This window comes from Herpailurus yagouaroundi, unplaced genomic scaffold (genome assembly GCF_014898765.1).
Source record: "Herpailurus yagouaroundi ecotype Mexico unplaced genomic scaffold, PumYag 77, whole genome shotgun sequence".
In the NCBI taxonomy this organism is placed as follows: domain Eukaryota; kingdom Metazoa; phylum Chordata; class Mammalia; order Carnivora; family Felidae; genus Herpailurus; species Herpailurus yagouaroundi.
The window spans coordinates 5,290,304-5,303,568 of record NW_024412388.1 but is presented as its reverse complement, the minus strand read 5'-3'; the positions used below and the strand labels follow the sequence as shown (position 1 = coordinate 5,303,568).

Here is a 13,265-nt window from a genome sequence, read left to right as displayed (position 1 = left end):
CCGGGCTGGGATGAGGCTGATATTTGCACACTGGGTTCAGGAAAGCTGCCCAGGGCACGTGCCCAAGCCCAGAAATCCCCCGGCAGCCAGCAGCAAGGGGAAATCTGGGAGGTGAGAAGGCCAAGGGCTGCTGTGCACAGGAGAGAGGTGCTTACAGAGGGCCCAGGATCAGCTTGGGCAAGGCCCACACCGCAGGCTGATGGAGGTCTTTGGCCAGCACCCCACGGACAGGCCCTTCCGCCAGCCACCCTGATACTGATGCGTGTGCAGCAATTCCTCCCACTCTGTCTGGGGGCAGAGAGCAGACTGCCAGTTCGGCTCCCCACGCCACTTCCAGGGCTTCTGCTGGGCATGCCCAGGCTGGGAAGGGCAGCCTCTGACCTTAGCACCCCCCACCTGTCTTTGGCAGCTCTTCTCTGCAGAGGCTCTGGTACCAACACTCACTCATGTTCAAGGCCGGTGGCTCTCAGAGAGCCGTGCTTGGACAGCAGGTCCTGTCTCCTCCATTTGAGCCTTTTGGGGCTCTCTGGCCCTCCACCCTCAGCCATGAGGATGATCCTGGGCTTGTTTCAGATGCTCTACAGGGCACAGGCTAAAGTAAAAACAGCCTAGAAGCAGGGGGTGACAGGTGTTTGAGGGCTTTCCATGAGGTTTGGTTTGTTACCCATAAAAAGCAAAAGCACTTAATACACAGCACCCTCTCCCGCCCCCTCCCCCGCCCCCGCCCCCGCAAAGCCGTCCTGTCCAGGCCTTAGATCAGGAAAGGAGCCAAGCCAGAGCTCGCTCCCTCCACCCAGCTTCCCACATTGCTTTCATCTCTTAGAGGCTCGGGGCTTGGTGACGGCCTCTGGGGGCTCTCTCTTCAAGGACATCCTAGAAATTGGCTTGGGGGGGGGGGGCAGTGGCAGAGGATGGACAGACCCCACTGCTCAAGGTCTGTCCAGAGAGGAACCTCTTAGCAACTCGGGGGCTTGTCTGGCCACTCACATCCCCTGGCAGGAGTGACAGCCGAAGGCCCAAACTCACAAACTTCATTCTGTGCCAGGGGAGAGATCAAGGTTAAGGGCAGGGACTCAGTGGGTCCTTCCGTGGTGGAGACTTTCACTCCAAGCAAAAGTAAGGGAATCCAAATGTTTCCTTCTTTTTCACACCCTGTGCACAGGGTCCCCAAGTGCCCCTCTTCCTCAGCACCTGGCAAGGTGACCCGAGCGCTGTTCTTACCGTCCAATGACAGCCAGTCATGCTGGGAGGAAGGGAGCGTGGGCAGGGCCCGGGCTTTGTACTCAAACACCACTGAGTTGGAGATGATCTGGTTGTTGAAGGCAACTTGTAGGGTCACAAGACCAGTGTCATGGGCTGAAAGCAAAAGAAAGAGAGGTCAGGGCGAGGGGCGGGGATGGGCGCCCTTCAACTTGACGTACCACACAAGAACCTGGAGTGCCCCCTCCCCACTCCCCTTCACGGGGTAACCCCAGCCTCCGCCTGCTCATTCCTCAAGGCCTAGATGTAGTGCTTCTTCTTCCGGGAACCTTCTCTAGACCCCAGACTCAGCCAGGAGCCCCGCGATCACTCCTGCACCCGGCGAGGGCAGGTACCGGGAACTCAGTGCAGATTTGCTGAGTGAATGGATGAATGGTCCCCAACCCTGTCCCATGGCTGCCTGACTTCTCCCCCATCTCATCCATCCTAGATGGGATCCTGGGAAAGCATTTGCTTTGGAGTCTTTGTGTTTTTATTTCCCCCTTTCATCTTATTCTACTTGTCCTGAGGCACTTAGCATGGCCTTCCAAGTATTTTCAGAACTTCCTCTGCCTCCCTGATGAGAGCAGGAGGTTCATCTGTGCCTGTGACTCTGGGCCCACGGGTGCCAAGCTGGGAGTGCCAGCCTGAAGCCTGCACCTCCCCTCCAATGCCTAGACAGTGGCCTTTGGGAAGACAGGCCCCTGTGGGGCTCATTCACTGCTCTGTCCCCAACACAGGGCTCAATGTATTTATTGGATGTATAACGACTGGGACATTTGTACCGTCAGCAAGAAGAGAGCCCACCCCCGGCAGAAACCTGCTTCACGTCTGGGGTTAAGGCTTTGTGTGGCTCCTGTTGAAATAGGGGGGGGCTGTGGCCCACCGAGATGGCCCCGGGGGTCAGAGTAGGTATGCAGTCTGCTCTACCCCGCCAGGTCTCGTCCCCCGGTAGACATCAGGGTTGTGTGCTCCCTGCCCTGCTTTTTTGGAACACCAGATACCAGTGCCCAGGGCCTCCCCGGGACAGATTTCCAGGGAGGACGCACATAGGGATCGTGTTACTGTTTGGGCTCTTGGCTTTCAGAAGCTTACAGACTCGAGAAAGCTGTCCAAGTCAGCTGCTCCCCAGGGCAGAGTAAATGCAGACCTTACTTCCCAGGGGAAAACCAAGTCATTGACCTGTGGCCTCTGTTCATCCCAGGTTTGTATTATGCCACTGTCCCCAGAGCGAGGGTCTTCAGGAAGTCACTGCCCAAGGGTGACAAGTGGGTTTTTCCCCTCTGCTTCCACCCTGGGGTGGTCTCTCAGCTCCAGACTACAAGCTGAGCCAACTGGCTCCATGGAGGGTGGGGGTTCCAGGGGACCTCCTGTGGTGTCTCTCTGGACAAGGGGTTCCCAGCCAAGTCCAGAACCTCCTGAGGCCTTGATAGCATCCCCAGGCCGACTTCCAAGTTCATGGTCACTCATCTTCCCTAGAGATTTGCCTGGTTTACCAACAGGAAGAAAGGGCAGCACACACCCCATCTGAGCCCGCTCAGCTCTGCGCTCGGTAGCAAGCCACCTGGCCTCGGCTGGCGCTGGGGAGCCCAAGGCTGCTCTGTGACACGTGTTCTGGGCCGAGGGTGCCCCTCTTGTCCAGCACCTCCCAGCACTTGTACAGCCTGCAGTGATGCTGGAATGTGGCTGATTGAAAGCATCCCATCCTTCTTCAGAGAGACAGACAGAGAGGACCTTGCATAGTCTCCTGGGTCCCAGACCAGCAGCGTGGTGCACACAGGGACACTTCCTTGGCCTTCTCCCTCCCCCTCCTTGAGTCCACCGGCGAGTCCCGGTCCCTCCACTTCTCTGTCTCCACTGCCACCACTGTGGTCCAAGCTGCCATCATCTCTTGCCTAGACTCCTGCATTAGCCACCTGCTGAGGGCAAGCACAGTATACTGGAGACCTACCTGTTTCCTGCTGGGATGGGGTTGGGGGGCCACATTCCAAAGCTCCTACGTGAAACTGACGGGAATATGTTGCCCGGGGAGCTCTCCTCCTTAAGTCAGGAAAGATCACCCCTCTGCCTGCTTCCTCCGGTTTCCCTGTTTCTGTTCTTCCTTCCTACAATCTGTTCTCCCACACCCAGAATCATCTTTGAAAGACATAATTTAGATCACTTCGCTTCCCTCCTTAAAACTAATGGCTTCCTATTGCAAATAAAACCAAATCAAACTCCTTCCCATGACTCAGAAGGACGGACATCCTGGGTCCCTCAGAAGGACGGACATTGGTCCCTGCCATCTTCTCCAACCCTGCCATGTTCAATTCTCCCACCCCACCCATATCCCCCCCAACTTGCCCCGCTATTTCTTTGCCTCCTTGTTTCTTTCTGTCTCCGGCAGTAAAATGTAAGCTCCGTGAGAGTGGGGCACAGGTCTGTCCTGATCATGTCTTCATGCCCGGGGCCAAGGTCAGTACCTGGCATGCATGGGGTGGCCACTCAACCGTTTGTTGAATGAATTGCTTCAAATCTCAGTGCCCTTGCCCACCTCATTTTGAATTTCACCCTTTGCCTTTGGTGACTGCCCAGGAACCCGGGGTGGGGCTGTGGCCAAAACAAGTCTTCTGGTTGGTGGCTACTGCTGTCTCCTCCTGAGCCCAAGGTGAGGGGGTGGGGGGGGAGGAGCTTTCCTGAAGTCCCCTTCACCACCCCTTCACCCTGGGCTCAGTGCCCTGACTTGGTTGTCTCTCTCCTGCTCTTGGAGCACGACTGCCATCTTGTAGGAGACAGACTCCGTGCTGTGTGTCATCTGTGGCCAGTGACAGTGGGGGACCGTGCTCCTGGTCAGGGTCCAGTCTCCTCGTCGGGTGTCAGGCTGGTGACTAGTGGCCACATGCACTCCCTGTATCCCTTCTTCCCATGTCATTCCCAGCTCCTGAGGTCGCTTGGCTTGTGCTCACAGGCCTCTGGGCCCTTGTTTTGGGCGAGGCCGGCTTGGCTCTGCCTTTAGGTGTCCCTTCTTCCAGATCAGCTCGTTTCCCTGCTCCCTTGAAGACTCAGGGAAGAGGTCTCCGAGCAGCCAGTATCACCCCCCAGGGCAGTGGCTTGTTTGTGTGACTGACTCCTCCCTGGACCGATTGCCCCTTGGGGACGGAGTTGGGCCAAGGGGCTGAGTCTTGAGTTTTGCTCCATTCTAGATGTGTACCAGCGCCTGGTGAACGATTCGGTGCGTGAAGGAATGCATGCGTACATCCAGCACCGTCTTACAGCGTGACGGGTTTTAATTTGGGCCTTAAAGCAGACATGTCCAAGGGGGACCCTCTCTTTGCGGTCAGCCGCAGAACAAGTCGGTGCTCTAGCAGCGAGGCCTTGGCTCCCAGTCTCTGCCTGAACCTGTGGCTTCTCCCCCCTGGGTCCAAGATGTGCTATGTTAGAGGGTCCTGAACCACTGGGAGACACGGTGGCTGCCAGCTTTCGGGACCCAGGAATGCTCAGGGACCAGGACAGCCGCCTGCTGAGAGATGGAACGGAGTGGATCCCCTCTTCCCCTCGAAGCAGAGGGAGCTAAGGCTTCGCTAGTGGAGCCCCTTCACGAATTGAGCCTGTGAACCAAGTGCTTTATGGACCGTCCTTCAACTCTGCTCTTACCCATCTGGCAGCTGGTTTTTCAGATGTAGAAGCCGAGGCCCAGAGAGGTCAAGGACTGAGAGCTAAAGTCACCAAGTGGTAACTGGCTGATCCGGGATGTGCTGTGGTGTGACGGATCCAGCACCCGGGATTCGCCAGGTCGTGGCCTGGGACAGAAGCCAGAGGGCGTGCAAAGGCCAGCCTTTTCTGTGGAGGGGTCAGATAACCTAGGACAGGCAAGGTCTGGGTCCTCAGCCAGGCAAGAGCCAGGTACAGGAAGTGGCTTCTATTTAGAGGCCGGGCAAGTCCTGTTCTAGCAGCAGGTGGTAAGTGGACAGTGTAATAACACGCTGCCCTGTCCCCCTACCCACCCCCACCCTGGGGTAGAGGTTGGGGGGGGGAGGGGGCGGGGAGTGATGGCTGCATTAGCCGTGCGGCACGGAGCTGTGATAGGCTGACCCAGTCTGGGCTGGCATCCTGATGGCTGTGTTCCAGAACAAGAAGGCTGCTGGGAGCAAAGGGGGCTGAATGGGTCCCCTGGAGCAGGGCCAACAGGGGGAGGCCAAGTCGGGCAGCATCCCTGGCTCCCTGGGATATTTGTGGTGAAGGAGGTGCTGGGTTCAGGGAGTGGGGTAGGGGAGGGCCGAGCATGGGAACCCAGTCCTGGAGCATTCTGGCCTGGCTGGCTGCACAGGGAATGGAGAGAGAGAAGAAGAATGTTCCATGTGGACTCAGAAGCTCCAGGCTGGGGGGATGGTGTGGGGGGAGACAGACAGCTGGGGTGGCCCAAGGCCCCTGTCCTCACTTCTCTCTCTAACCTTGGGCCTCCACAGGGAGCACTCTGTCCTTCTGTAGATCCCTTGGCTTCAGATAACATGGTCTCTCTCTCCATTCACTGCCTGGGCAACCTGGACAGGCCATCCCCGAGCTCGTGTCAGCCAACGGGTCTTCCCAGAACCAGCACAGAGGTCAGAAAACAGGAGCTCTAGAAACGGATTCCTTCACAAATACTGATCTCCTTCTTGTGACATGTCCGACACTTGTAGGCCCTGGGGCCACACGGTGACCAGGAAAGACACAGACCCTGACAAATGGAGCTGGCGGGCCAGCGGGGAGATAGCAATGGCCAGAGGTCAAGAGGTTGAGCAGACAGGGACGTCAAGCCCAGTAGATGACGATGAAGCCGAGTGAGGGACGGAGAAGGTCAGAGCCACAGGGAGGGCAGAGGCGCTCCTGCCCCTGAAACCGGAAGAAAATTCTGTGCCTGCACCTTTTTCCGGGGGCAGGGCAGATGGCTTCACTTTCTCAAGGGAGTCCGTGCAGATTATTATCAGTTTGACAGGTCCTCCCCTGCTGCCCGCCAGGCCTTCTCCATCCCTCTCTGATCTGCTCAGTGCCCTGCGAGACTGGCCGTGTGGACCACACAGCTTGGGCTCTCTCATTCTTGTGGCTTCTGGTTGGCGGGAGCTGCGAGAGGCACGGGCCAGAGGAGAGAGAGCTGCCTGGCTGCTCTGACCTCCGGTGTGGCCCCCGTCAGGCCCCTCCACCTGCCCGGCTCTTACCACCAGCTCCTGGAAACTTTCAGGCTGAGGGTGGCTCTGGTCTCCTGCTGTGCCCAGTCCTGGGTGTGTCAACCCAGCTCATTGGTTGTCCCAGCAACCCCCATCATGTTCACGAACTTCAAAATCCCAGTTGAGCAGGCTTCATACCCCTTTGATCCTCAACCGATGACATTAGACTAGTGGATCCGGGACCCCTTCATCACGGCAGAGGAAAGCGAGGCCCAGAGTAGTGACGTGACTTGTCCAGCATCGCTCCCAGGCTGCCCCTGCACCCGGCGCTCGGGGAGGGGGGGCCCACCCCCTCGGTAGGGGCACCGCCTCCTCACCTGGGCAGTAGCAGCGTAGGACCCCGGGCTGAATCAAGGACGCAGGCACTGAGATCTGGTCAAACAGGCAGCTGTAGTTATTGCTGGCTTCTTGCCATGGGCCTGTGATGAGAACCTTCACTCCTCCCTGAGGGAACAGAGAGGAGCAGAAAGGAACGTCAGCCGGAGGAAGGGACAGGGACGGGACGGGACGCAGGCCTTCCAGGCTGCACTGCTCCTGGGGGCAGAGGGTGGTCTGCGCCCCTGCCCCACGTGTTTGGTGAACGTGCAGATTCTGGATTCCGGCATGCCCGGCTTTTGGGAACCACTGTGTCAGGATGGCAGCGGGAGGAGGAAGCCTCTCGGGGCAGGGGTGGAGGGGACCCCCGGATGCTCCTTGCCTTCCTCAGCTGGCATCCAGCCTGGGGGCCAGCAGTTCTGACCCCTGACCCTCTCCCATGTGACTTTCTGTTCTAGGCAGAAGGGAGCACAGTTTTTCAAATATTTTCAGTGTAGGATGCATCTGAGAAGTGGCCAGGCAGGCGGGGAGCCCCAGAGGGCAGCGGAGGGAGGGCTTTTTCTGTCATTTACTTGTGGACAGGTTTCTGGAGCCCCGAGTTTCGAAACCAGGCCTGAGCATGTTAGTGTCACCCCAGGGACAGGGAGTTCTGGTGGGGAAACAAGGAAATCTCAGGATCCCCAGGGATGGGGGGGCGGGGCAGGGATGGGAAGTCGGGGACATGAATGAGAATGGCTGCAGAGATAGAAAAATGGGGGAGGAGGGCTCAGAGTTGGAGGAGCTCAGAGACTGCCCTGAGCCAGAGAGGGGCTTAGTGCTGGAGGCCGGGGATGCTGGCCTCTCTGGCTCTCCCTGGGTGGGCCGCCCCAGGCTTTGGCCACTTTTCCCAGCAGGGGGCCGGGAACGTCGCAGGAGAGGGTTGAGAGCGCCACCTGGTGTCCAGGCTGCAGAAGACTGAGCAGCATACCTACTTGAGACTGGCAGTGGAAGGGGTGCTGGGTGCAGGCCTGAGGCCCCCATTTCCCCCACCTCTCCAGGTCAAAGAGGCCGGATCCCAGCTCTCCCACTTCTGGCCCCTGCCAATGAGACACTCTGCCACGCAGTCACCCGTTCTCGCGTGGACTCTCCTGGGCACTGGCCCTTCCCTGCCCCGGAGGGACCCCCAGCATCAACACAAGGCTTCCCCGTGGGCTACCCACAATGCTCCTGGAACCCAGACCTGGCCCAGGGCTGGCCTTGGGCATCAGCAGCAGGAGGGGGTGTTTCCAGGGATGAGGTGAGGGTGTCTCTCCCTCAGCCCAGCACAGAAGGGGCTGCCCTGGATGGGCAGGCATTCCACCTGTGCGCTTGGGATGGGCTGGGATGGTTTTGGAGAAGTCACATTAGTGCTGGGCCACCAAAGGCTGGGGGCAGTGGAGATAGCTCAGGCCCGGAGCCCGAAAGCAGGAGGCCTGCCCCTGCCCCTCAGTAGCTGTGTGTCCTCAGCCAAGTGGCCCAACCTCTCTGGTGGCTCTTCTGGCCTTAACATTCCTCGGTTCTGATATATGGCTCCATAGGGAGATCTGGAGCTGTCAGGTGGCATTCTCGGGCTCACGGGCTGGGGGCTGGGTGCTGGCTGGGAGGTGTGCCACACGGCCCAGGTAGAACCGTGGGCCAGCCCAGGGCAGGATCCTCCTTGGATCCTAGGAAGCGGAAGAGCAGTGGCTTCAAAAAGCCACAGACAGTTACCATGTGAGAAAAAAGGGGGAGAAAAAAAATAACCCCAATCAATAGCTCCTGGCGTGAAGCTAGGGCCGCTGTGAGGAACAAAGAACTGTCGAAATTACTGGAGAACATCGGGACCTTCTCCATGGAAACCGCTGTAGGATGGGCTCTGCGTCCATCAGTTCAGGGGGTGGTTCCCATGGTAACGCTCGCCTGGCTGCGCTTGATCTGCCGTGACGCAGGCACCTGACGGCTCTAATTGCAGCTTCCTCTGCTGGTGCAGCCAATGGAGGAACGTGACGCAGAGGGCTTGGGGGAGGGGCAGGCAGCAAATGCCATCTGAGGTCTCTGTGCCCTGGGAGTCCTGAGATAAAGGACCCAGACTTCAGATGCACCCAGGGCAGATCCTGGGGCTGAGGGGCACCTCCAGTCTGTGTGTGTGTGTGTGTGTGTGTGTGTGTGTGTGTGTGTTGGTGACCAGCTGTGGCTGCAGGGGAAGAGGTGGATCTGGGAGGTGGGAGGGAGGAGCACTCCCGGAAGAGACGGCAAGGTGGCCTGGCCTTAGCCTTCCTGCAGAGTGGATTTTAGAGCTGGGCCAGGGTGCCCAGAGGCTATTGAGCTCAAGCACACACAGCCTAGGAAGCGCGCCGGAGCCCACAGCCACTGGGGCCTCTGCAGAGGCCTCGCTGTGCGGCCACTGGGTTCCAAAGGGACCAGCTGGGGGGCATCTGTGCATTTTCCAAATCAAATTGAATCTGAGTTGCTTTTGTTTCCTGGAAGCCTCGAGGGCTTCTGGAAAACCAGGGCTGGACGCTCCTTCTCGGAGGTGACCGGACCCACATTCTTTCCCGCTCCCGTGCTGCCCTCGCGTGGCAGGCTGCTGAACTGATTTTCCCTGAGGTACAATGTGGGCACCTGCCGGTACTGGGGTGCAGAACAGGGGACCAGGTCTGCTATTAGCTCCTCACTAGTGCCCCCAGGTCCATGGAGGCCGGACTGCGGGCCTGCACACACGCTGGGGGCCGGCGTGCACAGGTCGAGGCTGGGGAAAGAGGGTTCCTCTCCCCTCCCGACAGGTCCCTGTAGGACTCGGGCTCCAGGCAGCCTTTCAGGGTCCTGAGGGCCAAACCTCCCAGGCCTAAGACCGACCTGCAGGGCCTCCAGGCTACCACTCTCGGCCATTTGCAGAAGAGGAAACTGAGGCCCAGGCAGCCAGGTCGCCCAGCTGACCCCTTGTGACATCCCCTCCCTGTCCCCCGAGTCGCTTTCTTAAGCCCTGTGGGGGGGCAGGCTGCTGGGCAGAGCTGATCTGTCACCCGGGGTGGGGGTGACACGTGGTGCCACTGAGCTCAGCATCGCTGACGGGGTCAAACTGAGCCAAACCAAGAGGAGGCCTGGTCAGAATCTTCCGGATTCTCCTTCTTGGGGGAGGGGCAAATGGAGGTGGACGGAAGAGGCAGGTGCTGCCTGAGTCTTTTACTCGGTCCTTAACAACAACCCAGTGAGGTAAGAGCCGCCATGGCCCGGTTTAGAGACAAGAAAGGCAGCCACCTTGCCCAAGGCCACTGGCTAGTAAGCGTGGGGCACATGCCATCTGGACCCGGACCCAGGAACCCCTTAGTCTGGTCCTGACTCGGGCATCACCCCGGGGAGCCCCTCAAGCACGTGGGTCTGTAACGTGCACAGGTTCTGGTCAGCGTCCCTGCACCGCTCGAACCTGGAGAACCTTCTGTGGCATCTGCGTTCCTGCCTTGACGCCCCATGAGAGTCACAGTCTTTCAGGAGCGCCCTTCTCTCGGTGTAGTGGACAGCAGCCCCTGACCCTGGTGCCCAGGGGACGTGGCAGTGGGACCAAGGAGCTGTGGGCAGCCACCTTCCTGGGGGAAAGTGCCGACCTGGGCCCCGTGGTGACTGGGCCGCTCCCCAAGCACCTGGCAGGCGGGCTGGGAGGAGTCAGGGAGTGTGCCCCAGTGTGCAGCAGGGCATTCGGGAAAGCTCAGGCCACTCTCTGTCCCCTTGCTATGCCATTCTATCTCAGAGAGAAAGCCAAGGTTTCTTCCTTAAACACTGTGCCACTGTGGCAAGACCTGGGTTTTCTGGGGGTGGGGTGGGATTCCGGCGGTCCTGGGCTTTGGAGCAGTGATGTTCAATGTCAGAGGTCAGCCTGAAGGAACTGAGGGGGGGGGGGCAGTGGGCGGGGGCGGGGAGGGGGAGGCCACAGGTGGTGGGAGATCCCGGGTCACGTAACATGCCTTTGATGTCGTAGAGGCCCGATTTACCCGAGAACGTTTCACGGCTGGCTTTACGGGACTATACCCTTCTCCTCAATTTGATGGGGATTTGTTTATGTTTTGTTTTGTTTAGCGAAGCAAATCGGGAGTAATGGACATGGATGATCTATGGTGGTGCTTTCTGAATTTGCTTTGTTTTGTTTTCGCAGCCCTAGGACGTTTTTTCAAAACAGGCATAAAGCAAAGCAAAACTGTCCGTGGAATCCTAATCCGCAAGCCAGGTTCACAGCAGACTCTTATTCTGGAGGGAGCGGGAGGGCCACCTGGCCCCCAGGAGACCCTTGGCCTTCAAGTGGAGTCTGAGAGCCGGTGCTGGACAAAGGCCACGGGGATAGAGGAAGGGGACAGCTTTGTATGGTCCACAGCTTCCTCCAAAGGGCAGCCGCATGCAAATGAGCCTCCCTGAGCCGAGCGAGCGAGGGCGCCGGTGGGCGGGTGGGGGAGGCCACGGGCGGCCCCAGCTTACCTCTGGGTAAGACCACTCCGGGGAGTAGTCGGTCACCATGAACACCCGTCCGCTGTGCTGCAGCATCCCCAGGGTGCCCTGCGCTGGGGTGGTGGAGACCACCTCAGCCACGTGCATGTAGGCCATGGTGCCAGCCCCGCCCTCGGCACTGGTCAGCTGCAGGCTCCCCTGCTGGGGGCTACAGCAGGGCATGCACATCTCCGCCTGGGCGAAGGGGGCGCGGGCCCCGTCTTCCGACTGGGAGAGCGCCGCGCCGTCCCCCGACACCAGCTGGTGCCCATAGATGGTGCCGCCGCCCCCCTCCACGGAGATGAAGTCGTTGATCAGGTCGGAGAACTGGCCGCTGAAGGAGATGTCAAAGTGGTCCAGGCTGAGCTCCATGCTGGAGGCGTTGGCGAGGCCCGGCTGCGCCACCGGGTAGAGTCCCTGCACCACGCCGCCCGGGAGCATGGGGACCCCGCCGGCGCTGCGGATCACCCCGGTGGTCTCGGGCTGCAGGTAGTGTTCGGAGCTACAGGCCTGCAGCTCCCCGGACTTGATGAGGCCCTCGCCCCCTTCGGCCACCTGCGAGGTCTCCATGGTGACCTCCCCTTCCGCAGCCATGGCCTGGAAGTTGGCCTGGAACTGCATGAGGTGGAGGGAGGACGCAGACTCTATCCGTGTCTCCACGTGGCCGCTGCAGGAGCTGGTTTGTGACGAGGCCTCCGTTTTCACCGTGGGCATCACAAAAGTGCCCCCGGACTCGCTCAGGCTGCTGTGGGCGTTCTGCTCGATGGGGAGGGGCTTGCTGGCGTCCTGCAGGAAGAAGCTCGGGGAAGGGGTCTGGTGGACGTGGGGGCTGCGGCCCGTCTGGCTGAAGCCGGACGCGTAGTCCTTGTTGGAGTCTATTGCACTGAAATCCATCTGCTCCAGGGTGGTGCTGGGACTCAGGCCGCCGCCCGACGGCAGGAGGCTGGAGCCGGCACTCAGGGTGAGGGAGCTGGAGGCCGCGGCTGCCGCCGAGGAGGAGTACGCTTCTTTGGCCATCTGCTGCTCGAAGGACGTGTCCTCGGTCTTAATCTCCTTGGCGAGGACGGTGGTGAAGCTGAAGCCCCTCTCCACTGGTGGCGAGTGCCGCACGTTGGTGCTGACCATCTCCGCTTTCAGGCCTCCGCCCCCGTACGTCTGGCCCTGCTTTGGGTTATTGAGGAAGCAGTCAGGGTCGAAGTTCATGGTGGTTTCTGGGATCTTCCGGCCACCGTCGAGGGTGGTGGAGAGGACCAGCTCTTCGGACACGTTGGTGGGCAGCATCGACAGGCTTTCCGAGCCGCCTGTGGTGGGGAAGGCGAACTTGTGGCCGTCGGAGCTCACGGCCAGGACGAGGCCCTGAGACGCGTCGGGCGAGAGGAGGTGGTGGTTGGGGCCGGTGGTGGGGGACATGGTGTACACGGCCTCGTTGGTGACCTCGGACATGAACACCGTGGCGCTCTGGGACAAGCTCCCCATCACGGAGGCCACGGCCATGCTGGACACGCCCGTGACCGCAGGGCTGTCCACCATGTCCGGGTCGCTGTTGAGCCCACTGCTGATGGACACGGGGGAGCTCTGGGTGGTGTCGGGGACCTCCACCTGGTTGGTGGACGAGACCTCCGTGCTGTTTTGGTGCAGCAGCACGGGCTTGGCCACCTTGCCGTTCCTCTTCTCGCGGCTCGGGCCCTTGCTGTGGCTGTGCTCGTGCTTGCCCTCGGACACGTCATTGTGCTGCACCTCCGAGTGGCTCCCGTACCCCCCTGTCCGCGGCTCTACCTTCGGCGAGATGATCCGGTGTTTGGCACTGTTGCACTTGTGGTGAGCGCTGCTGCCCGCTCCTGCGGAACGAGAGGCACACGACACACGCATGCGCGCGCACACGCACACACACGTCCACGCACGCACGTGCAAACAGAGAGTCAGAGCCGGGGCCCCCGTCGATCGTGCCCCTGAGCGGCCGGGGGCCCAGGCAGGCCACTGACCCCTGGGGCTGGCGCGTCACTCACGCGCAGGGACGCGGGGTCTCTCACGCGCCCTATGGAACCGCCCTCCAGACCG

The 13,265-nt window shown here is 60.2% G+C and overlaps 1 protein-coding gene across 6 annotated transcripts in view; it reads right to left on the bottom strand.

Moving 5' to 3' along the window:
• The window catches only part of CAMTA1 (calmodulin binding transcription activator 1), an 828,802-nt gene that overhangs the window by 75,544 nt on the left and 739,993 nt on the right, over positions 1 to 13,265 (bottom strand). For all 6 annotated transcript variants that reach the window (XM_040460083.1, XM_040460077.1, XM_040460058.1 and 3 more), the window contains exons 9-11: positions 11,199 to 13,045; positions 6,740 to 6,866; positions 1,222 to 1,356 (exon numbers count right to left, since the gene is read on the bottom strand). In XM_040460083.1, the coding sequence (XP_040316017.1) occupies positions 1,222 to 1,356; positions 6,740 to 6,866; positions 11,199 to 13,045 (2,109 nt within the window). The remainder of the gene's footprint in view (positions 1 to 1,221; positions 1,357 to 6,739; positions 6,867 to 11,198; positions 13,046 to 13,265) is intronic.